The 14,986-nt window shown below is 41.6% G+C and overlaps 1 protein-coding gene across 1 annotated transcript in view; it reads right to left on the reverse strand.

Annotated features, from left to right (window-relative positions):
- The window catches only part of LOC136423699 (diacylglycerol kinase delta-like), a 78,524-nt gene that overhangs the window by 6,120 nt on the left and 57,418 nt on the right, over positions 1-14,986 (reverse strand). Inside the window, exons 17-26 of the mRNA XM_066411979.1 lie at positions 13,902-13,986; positions 12,979-13,248; positions 10,860-10,976; positions 10,151-10,282; positions 8,206-8,329; positions 6,887-7,094; positions 6,419-6,480; positions 4,943-4,988; positions 4,285-4,533; positions 404-537 (exon numbers count right to left, since the gene is read on the reverse strand). Of these exons, the coding sequence (XP_066268076.1) occupies positions 404-537; positions 4,285-4,533; positions 4,943-4,988; positions 6,419-6,480; positions 6,887-7,094; positions 8,206-8,329; positions 10,151-10,282; positions 10,860-10,976; positions 12,979-13,248; positions 13,902-13,986 (1,427 nt within the window). The remainder of the gene's footprint in view (positions 1-403; positions 538-4,284; positions 4,534-4,942; positions 4,989-6,418; positions 6,481-6,886; positions 7,095-8,205; positions 8,330-10,150; positions 10,283-10,859; positions 10,977-12,978; positions 13,249-13,901; positions 13,987-14,986) is intronic.

Below are 14,986 nucleotides of genomic sequence, written 5' to 3' on the forward strand. Positions count from 1 at the left end.
TTATGTTGTACCCACCCAAGAAAACATGCAGTTCAATGCGAAATGCAGCAGATATTGAGAAAAGTTGGTGTCCTCGAAAAAAATTGTAACAGCCACAATTCCAACGACCAAATCCAGCATTCGAATTTTCGACAGTGGCGCACTCGAAATACATTCTAAATATTCTATGAGAGCCTGTGTGATAAATGTAGAACCCCGTGTGATACGGTAAATTATCACACGATGTGGAACATCCGTATAAAACGTTTTCGCGGCCCAGGTATGACATAATACATGTACATGTATCTGGTATAAATCGACAAGGCAACATGGGAAATGAAAATAAATTGTATTCACAAGTCTTGCATTTTGTTATTGGTACAGTATTCATTTACAATTGCAAGGATAAATCTGACAGTCTTACCATCTGATGAGAGCTACTGAGGCGTCGACAAACGGCACCAGCACAGCTGTCTCCTCATTACTGATGAGGGGGCCCTGGATCATCTTCTCAAACTTCTGCTTGTCTGTCCAGGACATCAGGGTCTTCTCAAAGGCCTGGGTAAAGATCAAACACATCAGACAATATGTTTGACTACATATCTTGACCTGTGGAAGTTTAAGTGGACTAAGTTGGTACCTGCAACTTGGACTGCTGACTGTTAAAATAACCCAGACAAGCTAATAGAGGCTATGCTGGGAGGAAAATAATCTTAAGTTAATACACAATATAGTTAGTACCTACTTTGATGTTCCTTTAATGAAATGTTTATAAAGCACATCAGAGGGTGTATGGAAGAAGTGGCAAATCAAAATATATGTACACTGTATACATTGGTTTGTACATGACATTGTATACAATTGACTTGTAAATGGCAGGGCTCCAGACTAACTTTTAGGTCTAGGAGCACTGTGCCCCTAACCCAAAAAAGTTAGGGGCACCAGCAAAAATCTAGGAGCACCACTACAAAAAGTTGGAAGAACAAGAAAAGTCTTGGCCATACCAAGTAATACTCCTATCAATCAATGTTAACAACCTGGAATAAAGTATTTGAATAGATCATAAAATATAAAGCCTACATTGATGGTGCAGAACAACTGGCAATGTGTGGTATATAATCTAGTTAGTTCTTGGGGAAGAATGATATCTGTGTAGAGGGATTTTAGAAAAATTGGGCATAGGTTCCCCGGCTGGCCCCTATCCGGGGGCCACGGTGCCTCAAGTTCAACAAGTGAAAAAATACACAATGGTATTTTCAACTTGGAACAAGGCAAGCAATGATTCACATGACCATTTGCGATGACATTAGAAATTACATAAGCTTGAGTGATGTATTGAGATTTTCGAAAAAATTGGGCATAGGTTCCCCGGCTGGCCCCTATCCGGGGGCCACGGTGCCTCAAGTTCAACAAGTTGAAAAATACACAATGGTATTTTTTTACTTGGAACAAGGCAAGTAATGATTCACATATCCTTGAATGATAAATAAATAGATAACTCTGTTACTTAGCTATTGGTTTCATGACCAACACAAATTAAGTCCCATTCCATGATTTTAAACTTCACTGCTGGCATTAAGTTCACCCCTAAAAACATTTTTACTGGCATTTTTTTTTCACCCCCACCCTCTGTCTACAAACTATCAAAAATGCTTTAATATTCTAACGTTGAAATTCTTGCTCAATAGTATCAAAAATGATCTGTTTGTGCCAGCCCAGTCAAATATCTAGTCCAAATTTCGCGCGTCAGGACCGCGCGGCGCGACCATCCAATCACAGGGCCGGGCCACCTCCATCGGGAAAAGGAGCGCCGCCTCGCCGGTGTGCATGAACATGTCGATCACATCAAAACGTAGCCCTGTTTCTTGCCGTCATTTTGACACCAAGAACAAGAAGAAGAAAAATTAAGATGGTAATTTTTATCATCAAAGAGTTCGTTACAATCGAATTTTAATGCTCAAAAAATTAATTTTACCTTTGTTCCAGGTACCAATTTAAAGCTCGTAATCGGCTCATTCTGCTGCGGTCTAAGACGCAGGCGGAAGTGAAATTGGCCATGTTTTGAATCACGGCCGCGCGCGCTACGCCGCGCCGTTTTCATCGGTGAATTTCTGGCGTTTGAAACATTTTACAAGATAAACAAACACATCACGAGAAAGAGAAAGTTATATTCTTTATTTTCAAGGGTGACTTTGCCTGTAGAAACGAATAGTTTTTGTATCGCGGGTGTGGGAAGATGGTAGAAAATTTACCGATCGCCATGCGGTAGTTAGCCGATTTTCGCGGTAGCGCCGTTGGAATACCTACTTGGAACGGACATTTTTTGTACCGCGGGTACGGGTGTGGGAACAAGATGGAAAATTCACCGGCGATTTTCGCGGTAGCTTTTGAATACCTAATGTTTATTTTTCAGCTTACCGCTTAGATCTGCACCTTTTATCTAGGTGCAGGTCTTAATTTTTGATAGTCGCACCGTGCGACCGTGATTTTAAATCTAGTCGCATTCTCAAAAAACTGGTCGCATACATATTGTGTGCGAGTCGCACTCACGAGCGCTGAATGGTCAGCCCATTTTGCTAAAAGATAAGATGGACAGAGCTGACTATATCCGTGAATAGATTTAGCAGGTTGGTAAAACACTGGATTACTTATTTAATAGTTCTTTGTGCACATCCTAGTGTTATCAATCTACACTGTAGCCGATGTTTTGTTGACTGTATGTCACCTTCCCCAGGGCCATACAGATCTACAGCAGCTGCACCAGTCCTATAATATTTACTAATAGGTATATCTGAAGTTTAAAGTAGAATATAGTAGAGTGGATTCATTCCTCAAGCTAACCGACATCTTTCACACCGCAGTCGTTCCTCAGTAAGACATCTGAAGCCGCGTAGTTCCTGTGTAGGACTTTTATTCAGTCTAGTACCACGACCGGTTTCGCGTTACAGCTTTTTCAAGTGTACAGACTAAAATCCTGAAGTTTAAAGTAGAATCAGTCACTATATATATATATTGCCCTGAGTAAAGTGACAGATGGTCACCCAAACGTTGGCAAGGTATAAACACTTATTGATAAGTCTTGGCTGTGCACAAAGAACTTTTAATAAGTATCCTGAGTGTGTTGACTATAGTTGCTGTAAGAATGTACCTACCCTATCCCTGGTAAGCATCTGTGCACGGTTCTTGTGGACAATGCGGATGTACCTTTGCTATTCTGAGTACATCATAGTCGTGTAATAACGTTTTAACCTAGTACCCTGTCCCTGGTCAGCATCTGTGCCCGGTTCTTGTGGACAATGCGGATGAACATGTATCTTTACTATCCTGGGTACATTATAGTCGTGTAATAATGTTATAACCTACCCTGTCCCTGGTCAGTATCTGTGCACGGTTCTTGTGGACAATGCGGATGAACATGTATCTTTACTATCCTGGGTACATTATAGTCGTGTAATAATGTTATACCCTACCCTGTCCCTGGTCAGCATCTGTGCACGGTTCTTGTGGACAATGCGGAATGAACATGTATCTTTACTATCCTGAGTACATTATAGTCATGTAATGATGTTATAACCTACCCTGTCCCTGGTCAACATCTGTGCCTGGTTCTTGTGGACAATGCGGATGAACATGTATCTTTACTATCCTGGGTACATTATAGTCATGTAATGATGTTATAACCTACCCTGTCCCTGGTAAGCATCTGTGCACGGTTCTTGTGGACAATGCGGATGTACCTTTGCTATTCTGAGTACATCATAGTCGTGTAATAACGTTTAAAGCTACCCTGTCCCTGGTCAGCATCTGTGCGCGGTTCTTGTGTACAATGCGGAATGAACATGTATCTTTACTATCCTGAGTACATTATAGTCATGTAATGATGTTATAACCTACCCTGTCCCTGGTCAGCATCTGCGCCCGGTTCTTGTGGACAATGCGGATGAACATGTATCTTTACTATCCTGGGTACATTATAGTTGTGTAATAATGTTATAACGTACCCTGTCCCTGGTCAGCATCTGCGCCCGGTTCTTGTGGACAATGCGGATGAACATGTATCTTTACTATCCTGGGTACATTATAGTCGTGTAATAATGTTATAACGTACCCTGTCCCTGGTCAGCATCTGCGCCCGGTTCTTGTGGACAATGCGGATGAACATGTATCTATACTATCCTGAGTACATTATAGGTGTGTAATAATGTTATAACCTACCCTGTCCCTGGTCAGCATCTGTGCCCGGTTCTTGTGGACAATGCGGATGTATCTTTGCTATCCTGAGTACATTATAGTTTTCTAACCTACCCTGTCCCTGGTCAGCATCTGTGCCCGGTTCTTGTGGACGATGCGGATGTACCCCGGCGGCTGCATCCAGGCCTCCCCGTCCACCTGAACCGGTACGGACTCGCTGCCCTGGATGGTGATCTTGATGGTGCGACACTGCACGATGCGGTGGTGCTGAAGGTTCATCACGCGGGAGAACGCCATCTGCGTGCTGCTGAACACGGCCACCACCTCCAGGACCTTGTCGTCAAACGACGGTGCCACGAAATTCTGCAAAAAGTCAAGGCCTTTATTTCTACTCGATAGCCAGTTCCTCCGTTTTGGCCGCTTTTCAAAAAGACCAAGTGGGGGGGGTCACCTGAAGAAGCAAACCATTATACTAGACTAAGTGTACTTAGTCTAGTAAAACAACAAAGCATAAATGAATAATAAGTTAGTAAATAAATAAAGTCATTCCGTCCTAAATCGTTCCAGTCCATAATCATGTCGGACTCCAAAATCATGCTTTGTAAAGCATAAGTATAAAAGTCTTGAAACTAAATAGATGTGGCCACCCTAATGTGAGGCAATGACAGTTACTGTACAGACTACAGAATACAGTTTTTGAAGCACTTTGTTGCGAAAGATGCTATATTTAGTATAAGTCAATGCACCATCATAATATACAAAGAGAACTTACATCGTCTTCCTTCACCCCTCCCCAGAAGTTGGCACCTCCTCCAAAACTGTGGGGAGATTGAGCAGTTTAGAAATGAAGGCTAAAGATAAAAATAATATTAATATCTTTCTTTGCAGGAAACTACTACAGGATATCTAACGGGAGTCGCCCAAACATAGGACATTTTTTTACGCGCTCAAACTCATGGCGCTCCATTGCTGGTTGCCAGAGAATGGTCATGTTTTAATGAATGGATTTTGAACACATTCATCTAAAGAACATACATGGACAAAAAATGTATTCATACTGTTCATGGGCCCTTCACGCTCCGAGTTACAAGCGGCAAACGCTGTGAGACGTTTTCACGAATGTACCTTCTGATTTAGTGCTACGCCAGATAGTGTGCCTAACTTAGTTCGCTTTGGTAATTTTGCTCTCTTCGGAAGTTGGTGATGAAGTTAGGGAAATGTAAATAAGGCTTGAAGTCTGCTATATTCTAGCTTTCTTTTGACCGGAAAATTTTGACACTTCTAACGTCATGTGAGAAGGGCTATATCTAGCGCATCCCAGCTCATGTTTTGGCGGGAAATAGGCTACTACGCACTTTGCGCGCGGCCCGACGTACGTCTTGCATGCGACCCGACTTACAAAATCATTACGAAAAAAAGACACCGCTTACATCAACAATACTCCGTCTACTTATTGGGAAATATCTTCGCCATATCTGTATTCAGTTTCCTTTTCATAGACGGTACCAATCACATGTTAGAGCGTTACAAAGCTGTGCGTTGAATCGCCGTCCGCCACCATCGCGGCCCCAAAAAATGGCGGGAAAACAACGTTGCCAGACGGCAGCGATGTCTACGTTGTTTTCTTTGGTCGGTTTTCTTCTCAACAAACACATAAAGACCCAATTATTGTGTTTTATGAAGTTATATTTCTTATGTGTATGATAGTTGTATATCTGCTTGGCACAGGTCCTATATTCAGGTGTCGGGCCGTCTAGCTACGCAGTGACCCTCTATTCAGCGTTGCCATCATTATTGTCAAAATACTATTCTCGACAAAACAAGAAATGAATATGTACACATATTTTTGAATGCAAATAAAAATTATGTGCATGGACTTGGTTTATCTATCTTCCTTATGAGCATAGTCAGTGGACACAAACACGGCGTACTTATGCATAACAAGATCACTAAAAAATCCGTCCTAAGTTAGGGCGCGTCCTAAGTTAGGGCAACCCCCGTTATGGAAATATGCAAAAAGGAGACTGGGCAGGGCCAACAGTGCCTTTTGAATGCATCTACAATATCAATAAAATTGTGTCAACATGCATTCAGGCTTACAAAAAGCTGTTTCAAAAACTGTAATATAAAGAAGAAGAAGAACTTTAATGCGCAACAATTGTAACGGCCACAATGTATGGCAATTTGTAGATACATAACAATCGACTATTTCTAATATTTAACAACAGGAAGTTGAATATATACCTACCTGGGTATGTTTAGAACTACAATGCCCTGTAGACTGGGCAGAGGGATTCTTTGTCCATCACACTGTAAGGAATAACAGAGATGTAAGGATATGGTTAAAAATAGGTAATTTTCCCGTTGATAATCAAAACAGAATCTCATAATGATTGTACTATTCTTTTTAACAAGATACTATCATCATCATCATCTTCACTGCTAGAATACTATGGATACTATGGTCTCATGAAGTCTATCTGTTTAATACAGACCCCCCCCCCCCAAATACTGTGATGCATTTAACTTCGCGTGGTTTTAATTTCGCTATAGGGAGAAAATGTGTTTGTAAGTTCGCGTTTGAGGCAATACTATTGGTAGACAAGAGGGTAGGGGGGCAAAAAATAAAACCACTGCAAATAGTTCTGCATCATTATTTTACAGTAACAGCCATCTAGAATAATAAGCTGTAATAAGAGTATGTTTCTATGAGCACCTCCAGCTGTATCCTCTGTTCCAGGTTCCTGTAGGTTCTCTGTAGGATCTCCCGTCCTCCCAGCATTCCGTACCACATGAAGTTGCGCGTACGGCTGCGGAACTTCACGGGATGCTCTTCCCGCTTGTTGTGGAACTCCAGGGTGATCTTGGCGTCCAGGCCGATCCCGAAGTAGTTGTTCATGACGCACTTTTCCCTGTACCCCTCCCTGTGGAGGACATAGGGCCTGGGGTAGCAGGCAAGTTGATTTGTCATGGGTCATGCATGGACTCCGTGTTTAAGCTTGTGTGTCAGTGCTCAAAGCTTTGTTTTATGGTTTTAGTTAGTTAAAAGTTAGTTAAAATCCTTCCACACCATAGGGTGTATAGGGCGGTGCCCATCTCCGTTTCATAGCCCTAGGCCACAATTTGGTGCAATCACTGCAGCAGGGGGTTAGTTCACTGGCAGTGGAGTGTGTTTAATTTCCATTCTGTTTCAGAAGTATGTCTATCATTTTTATAGTACTTTCAATTGGTATGACTCAATGCGCCTCTTGTCCAGAGGTGTCCTACCCGGGCACAAACTCGGGCCTTCTGGTTCCAAGTAATTTGAACCAGATGTGGTAATTAAGTGACAGAAGCGCAGACCAATACACCACAGGGACACCCTGTTTTATGGTTTTGACTGCTGTTATTTCACATTTGTCATGCTAACAAGGCACTTCTTTTGACGAAAAGCGAGCAAGGACACTCAAGCCTACACATCAGAAAAAAAAGGAGCTTTTGGGTGTAAGAGGATAACTTAACCATTTCACTGCTACCTTACCACAAAAAAGAATACAGATTTGGTGCCAAATGGCTAACTTAGCAGGCTGACGGTTGCACGAGAAAATTAGATTAATCTCACTTCTATGCGAGCTTTCCTATGTGCTTATTAAGTGGCTGCTCCGGAAAAAATGTCAGGAGAGTGCGAGACACCTTCACTTTTAGTAATAAGATTAAATGACATACATGTATCGCTACTCATAAAGGTGCCTACAAATGAAATAAAAATAGCTTCACCCCTGAGGTGTTGCCAAAAATGCTACAGAAACAGCATGCATAAAGCTGCCTTTCAATACAAGAAAAATACTAGTACTTTTGCCCCTGAGATGTCACCAAAAATACTATTATGAATCATGATAATAATAACTGTATGCACATACTATTAGGTGCCTTCAGGCAGAAGCAGAAAAATGCCTTTGCTCCTGAGGAGTTGCCAAAAAAAGTGTCTTTGCTCCTGGGCTGTTGCCAAAAATAAAATTGTATGCAGAAATTATCACAATGCCTGTGTGTACTTACAAGGAGGCAGTCTCTGGGTCCATGAGGGGGGAGGCTGCAGCACACAGGGCGTCTGCATTAGCCAGCAGCACCTTACTCACCAGGCAGCCACCTGCTATACTACTGGCAATGGAGCTGCGGATACCTGGACAACATGGAACAAACATGTCCCGTCAAGAACAAACTTTCTGCAACATACATGTATGATCCACTGCTCACCGAGTCACATGTTCTATTTGCATAACATGACGTCATCTCAGCGGTGGATTGCTCATTCCTTGACAAAGACCAGAGCAGTGCACAGTCGAAAATTTGGGTAAGTCCAGTTTTTGTGTTGGAAAATACAGTTCAAATTTGTTCCAGAATGACTTCTACCAACACAGATGAAGTTTTAAGCTAAAATTCTGTCAGGGTTTGAAATAAGCCTGAATATGTTTGAGGAGAGCCACACATTGAGCACGTTAAAAATCCCACCTGGACCACACTTATTGAAAAGAGTAGGGATCCTTCCCAGTGTGAGTGGATCAAACCTTACTCAACTTGTGCCTACTGTACTGTAACGTTGGGTAACATAAATTCGTGGGGTACTTAAATTCGGGATTTTTCGAAAACGGGGTATTTAGAGATATGTGCTAGATGCAACATCAGTAATACCGCTAGAAATGCAAACTTGACAGACTAACGTATTCAGAACACTGTCTGAAAAGCTTCGATAAGCATGCATTAGAAGGCGACGAGGACAAAAACTCTCCGTCCCTTATTGGAACAGTCTGAGGGCTATGTGGGAGAATCACACTACATGTACATCGTTGTCGGCTGGTTTATAAGACAAATGTCACATCCGCTTCCTGCTAAACACAATCATTTACAAGACAACTTATTTTCTTAAAATTGCTGACCTGCAATTGGACTCTAAGTGTGATCAATCATCAAAACCCCTCTTTGTTGCTACAACCTACGGCATGTGTATTTTCCCGCCGCCATATCATTACCCAGAATCCTGTTGTCAAGCAGACGACAAAGGTTTGTGAGGAACACTTTTTGTCTAATTGTTGCGTGTGATTGTGGACTGAGGACGATATTTTCCTCAAAGTTTGCTCCTAACACAACAAGGAATACATGGACATAGTAGTATTATCAATGCTACGGCATCCGGCTAACTTGCCATGAATAATGTACACGTTGCCATGACGGTGGATGTCGACTTTGACGTTTTATAGCTACCGACTCAACACACGGGTTGTTCCCGTAGGCCTGATGTGTGCGGTACGGCCGTTTTTTCGTGTATTTTTTTACTTGGACACGTCTATATCCATAGCACTCTCCTCAAGCCAAGGATGGAACGAATAGCTGCTGTATAAAATGTAATTAGCGGTAAGATATTCAAGACGAATCTTCTCTCCCGAATTAATGTTCACCCCTGTCCGACAGCACCGTCATTGTGCGTGCGGCGGACGGTAGTTTCAAGTTGAAATATTATGGTGTCAGCACGACTAGAGACAAAATCTACCATATATATGATTAGTGCAAAGATAGTACATGATACTGACAGAATAATAGAAAAAAAGGATGGTTTATTGTTCTGCTAGATTGATTTCAGTCAATCATTATCGGAAAAATCCCGAATTTATGTTACCCAACGTTACGCCTAAAGAGGAAGCGGTTATGAAAAACAATCAAACAAAAATATGAGAAAAAGGCACCATCTGAATTATGCAGCATGTAAAATTGGATCTGTGCATAATATTATGTTTTGTCATGTTTTGTTCATTTGACCGAATGAAAAAAATTATAGTTAGGTATAGCTGTCAGTCAATTCTATGATACATGTACTGTAGATAGTCATTATAATAATTAGATCACTCTTTGCTGACAAATTGCTTTCTGCTAAGTTCTAAACACATGCCTGTATGAGTAGAAAGACACTGTAATTTGATTAATGAGTGAGCCCGTAGAACTTTTGTACCTGGAAGTTGTGTCACTGCTTGTCTGTTGGTGGCCCTGTCGATGTTCTGCAGTGACTTGGAGGTGTCCGGCATGCCTTGACTCAAGGTGCTGCCTTTACTGACTCTTCTCTCTTGGGCAAGAGCTTCCTTATCTGTAACAGGAACAAAAGAGCTGAAGGTTACTGGTATTAGCAATTTAGTATACATGTACAAATGTCCTCGTTCAAGGTTCAAGGTTCATGTAAGTATACAAAACCTGTTTGAAGTCACTGTTTTAGTTTATTAGTATCGCTTTTGCTTCAGATCATTTTAAACTTAATCAGACATTCTGTAGTCTTCTGTTCCTGCCAATGCCTTATGATTTAATTTGGCAGCAATTTAGACAATTTCAATCTTTCCTTAAATTTTGGAAAACTCACAGTGCAACAATGCATGATTATGCAGTGTACAGTATACAGGGGGGCGACCAAAAGTTAATTCTACAGCTGAAGAAATCTTTTAATAATAGTTTGAGGTTTTCGAGCCCCTGGGTAGTGATACCGCCGGAGTTTAATTAATAAAGTTCAATTTGTTTGGATATCGTATGTGTGTCTTTGTGCCTAAATTGCTGTCTCCAGTTTTGGGCCGAGTTGACCAGGACGATGGTCTGAGTTGACTGGGCCGAGTTGGTAATGGTCCGAGTTGTCTGACATCCCGGCCTTACACTGCCAGTGATGATATATTCCTTACCTGACACCTGTAACCTGCCCCGTAAGCCTGTGTAACCTGAGTAGTAGGGGTACCGGGGCGGGGGAGGGCTGCGCAGACTGCACACTGTGTCACTACGCTCACGGGCTTCCTCAGAGCCTACAGGAGAGAGATCGTTGAATAATTTCATCAGGTTGGCAAATGACTTAATAACAGCACAAGACTTAGTGCTTCTCTTAAAAGTTCATCTGTGTTGGTAGAAGTCATTCTCAATCAAGGTTGAACTGTAATTGCCAGTACAAAAGTTGGACAAAAACTGGAGTTGGACAGCCAAAAACTTGGGTAAGTCCAATTTTTGTGTTGGCCATTACAGTTCAACCTTGATTCAGAAAGACTTAGTACTTATACTAGCTCAACATACAAGGGTCTGCCTCTCTCTATTCTGAAAACAAAGCTCTCTATTCACAACCACATAATATACAACAGCCGGCATTTTGGTATTACTATTTGTCATCTTCCTCAGGTCAATGATGACGGGTTCTAGAACCATGTTCTGTTAAATTAAATACACTCCATTAGCAACACCTAAAGCCAGACAAGATGTCTCCATACGTCCCAGTCATTATCATGACTATAAACAAAGGCCATGTGGATTTGTTGATGACATACTCTGCAAATTCCAAAACTGATGCGAGCGTGCAAATAAAAAAGTTTGGCCTAAAGAAAAGTTGCCTTTATTATGAAAAGCATGTGGTCAGCAAGGATGAAAAAACTAAACATACAGTCAAACCTGCCTATAGCGGTCACTCAAGGGACTGGCCAAAATCGACCGCTATGGACAGGTGGCCGCTCTATAGAAACAGTTGATTGATTACGAGCAATAAGTGGCACATGTTTTCTGTACCCACTGAGAAACATTTATTCACATGCATGTACAGTCAAACTTGGTCTACCGACCACTTCACAAGACGACCATCGGCTCAAGATGACTGCTTTCGGTAGGTCCGGATTTTTCCACAAGCAAATTTAAGTCCAAGTCGATCCATCGATCCGCCCCCAATCCGGAGCACATGCGACCAAAATGTTGCCAAAGACAACCGTGTCATTTTCAATTGCGGGGCGACATCGGAATTTCACGGTAAAATCAGCCTGTTTGGGTCGGATTCCTTGCCGGGAGGAAAAACAACAGCTGCAAGATGGCGCTTGAGGTCATAGGGTCATGGGATAGTCTACTGTAATGTGGGTGCAGCTGCATTTGTGAGTTATGATTTTACTCTACATCAGATAGTACAAAATGTAAAATTATTTCGTCAAGGAAGTTCTTTGAATAAAGAGAACAGAGTATGCAAAGAATGGATGGCGTTAGAACCTTTTTTTAGAGGATAAAAGGCGTCTGTCTTTTTTTTAACAAACTGCTCCCCCATGGTACTACTTGAGTGAAGTAACCCAAGTAAGCAAAGCGTCCCGCTAGGACCGCGCACCAAGAGGCTCTTATTTCTGGCGTCTTAGCGGTTTTGGAAATTCAAAACCAACACCAGGAGCAAAATAAAACCATGTACAACATTTGCATGGGTAACACTGCAGCTATAATGACATTTTTTTCCGCGGGGATTTGAAAGAAGGCTCCCGAATCTTGCGGCGACCATGCGCCGTGACCGTTATCGGCAGTGTTTCCAGACCCGCGGGACCGAAAATCGTGTGGCCGCGACCGCGTTGGACAGGTGACCGCTATAGCCTAATTCTTAATGCTTATGTCAATGGGAAAAATCCAAGGGACCGACAAAAAGTGACCACTATGGGCAGGTGGCCGCTATGCAAAGGTGACCGCTAATACAGGTTTGACTGTACAAGGTATGGTATACCGAAACATAGAGGTTTCATGTCTGTTCTTTCAAAAATTCTTCTGACTTTTGAATTGACTTTGTCATTCTATGACATTAGTATACGTTTTCAGAAATATTTCTTTACAATGTTACAGCATGTATTTTCTCATTTTGCAGCTGCTTTTTACAATTTACAGTATGGTCGGTAACTTTTTGTTTATTTTTTGGAAACAGACAAAACTTGATGCACATGTGGATGTCATCCATATAATCAAAACAACATTGCCTAATATGTAAATAGCACGATGTCTAAAATCCAAGAAAACATGACCTCTTACCTTCACTTGTGGAAAATGCGACGGATGATGCTGATTGGACACTGGTTGCCCCGGTAACAGGCACCTCTTCCGTTGACTCAGGAGAGGAGTTCTCCATGGTTGCTAAGGGTGCGAGCGGGCTGGAGGGCTCGCTGGTTGCCATGGTGAAGACGAAAGGTGGTTTAGTGGGAGCGGTAGCAGCAGATGGGGTGGGTAGGGAGGGGGGCTGGCCGGACGCTGCCTCTTCTTCCTCTTTGTGCTCTTTTGTTTGGGCATTCTGTTCATCAACAGCTGTGGAATAGAAGAAAAGCAAGACCTCTTTGTCATCATATGATAGTTGTCCTGTTATCATTGCAAATGTCCAAAATCTGATATTTCGTCTGACAATTGCATTTGTATAGTGCTCTCCCTGTGTTCAGGCCTGACTTCAAACTAAATACATGACATTGTGTACAATGACTGTGTATAGGTATGGACTTACACATATTAGATACTTCTGCAGGCCTCCACATTTACAATGTACATGATTGTATCAACTGTACTGTAACCTTCTTGCCCCCTAACACCATGTAACATTTATATAGCTCTAAAGATACTAACAATTCATGTCATACCTGGGCTGAGAAAATGTTTGACACAGGTGGTCCGGACCGGGTGATAACTTGGGTTATCACAGTGACAGTTTTTTACTTTCATCACATTGGGTTTCCATAGAATATTTCGGATGCATTTTGAGTGCCCCAAGGGCTGGATTTGGACATTAGGATTCCAGCTGTTACAATTTTTTGTTCAAGGACACCAAATTTTCTCGACTTCTTCTCAAATTTTCTCGATTTCGCATTGAAATGTGTGTTTTCTCGGATGACATAAATAAAATACAACACGGTGTATTCCGCATCACCCTCGGTCTCAGCCGTGTTGCATTCTATATGTATCAGACTCACCTCTCTCTGTGTGCTCTATGATAGACCTGACGGCTTTCTTCAGACTGTTGGCCCGAGACATCAGCTGTTCCCTTGGTTTAAAGATCTATAAAAAACAGAGCATCAAAGAACACAGCCATGAGCGATATGAATGACAAAACATAACATTTCTACCAGGATAATGGTGGTTGTGAGGTGTGATAACTGCTGAGATGTAGTGCTTATGAAATATCAAGTGATTTTAGTATAATTATTAGAGACAGACTATTAAGAAGAATTGCACAGCATCGAATTTCAGGATCATTAATCATTAAAAATCCTCATGTTAAGTTGATGGAATCTTGGAAATAACCTTACAAATACACTTAAGGTCCTTCTTAGCTGTCCCTATGGGCTTATCCATGCATCATGAGTTGTGACGCTCTCAGCAGAATTCAGCAGGAACAGACTGAGTTAGATTTTCGAATATGGCAACACCAATCTTAATCTAAAGCACATGTAGTGTTATGTTTTTACACTGTCGACTTTGCATTTTTAAAAATCAAATAAGATTTTTTTTAATGCTAAGTTACAAAATTGATTGGCATTACCATACCAGACACACTTTTTGCAAAATAGATCATTAGTTTAAGTAACGTGGACACTTAACACACATGTGTCATATGGGTTAAAGCAGCCTTGGGTGGTTATTGTGAATCTATTGGGACTCAAAATGTATCACATAGTTCTCTATTTTCCTTACTTCACTGAGTCGTACAATGCTTCAGATATGAAACAATGAGACTGCAAGATTAAAAGAGAAAACAGAGGTCAAATAGCTAAGGAAACAAAAATTATGTTGTGTAATGTTGCTGGTATGTGCCAAAACAACTACGAGAGACAGTTTGACGCCAGAACAGCTATGTGAGACCATTTTGGGCCAGAATAGCTCTTTGAGATTGTGTTGTGCCAGAACAGTTATCATAATGTGAGATCAGTTTATGCCAGAACAGCTATGTGAGACCATTTGGGCCAGAATAGCTCTGTGAGATTATGTGGTGCCAGAACAGCTATGTGAGACCATTTCATGCCAAAACAACCATTTTGTGCCAGAACAGTGAATGTGA

The sequence above is a fragment of the Branchiostoma lanceolatum genome, chromosome 17 (assembly GCF_035083965.1).
Source record: "Branchiostoma lanceolatum isolate klBraLanc5 chromosome 17, klBraLanc5.hap2, whole genome shotgun sequence".
Taxonomy (NCBI): domain Eukaryota; kingdom Metazoa; phylum Chordata; class Leptocardii; order Amphioxiformes; family Branchiostomatidae; genus Branchiostoma; species Branchiostoma lanceolatum.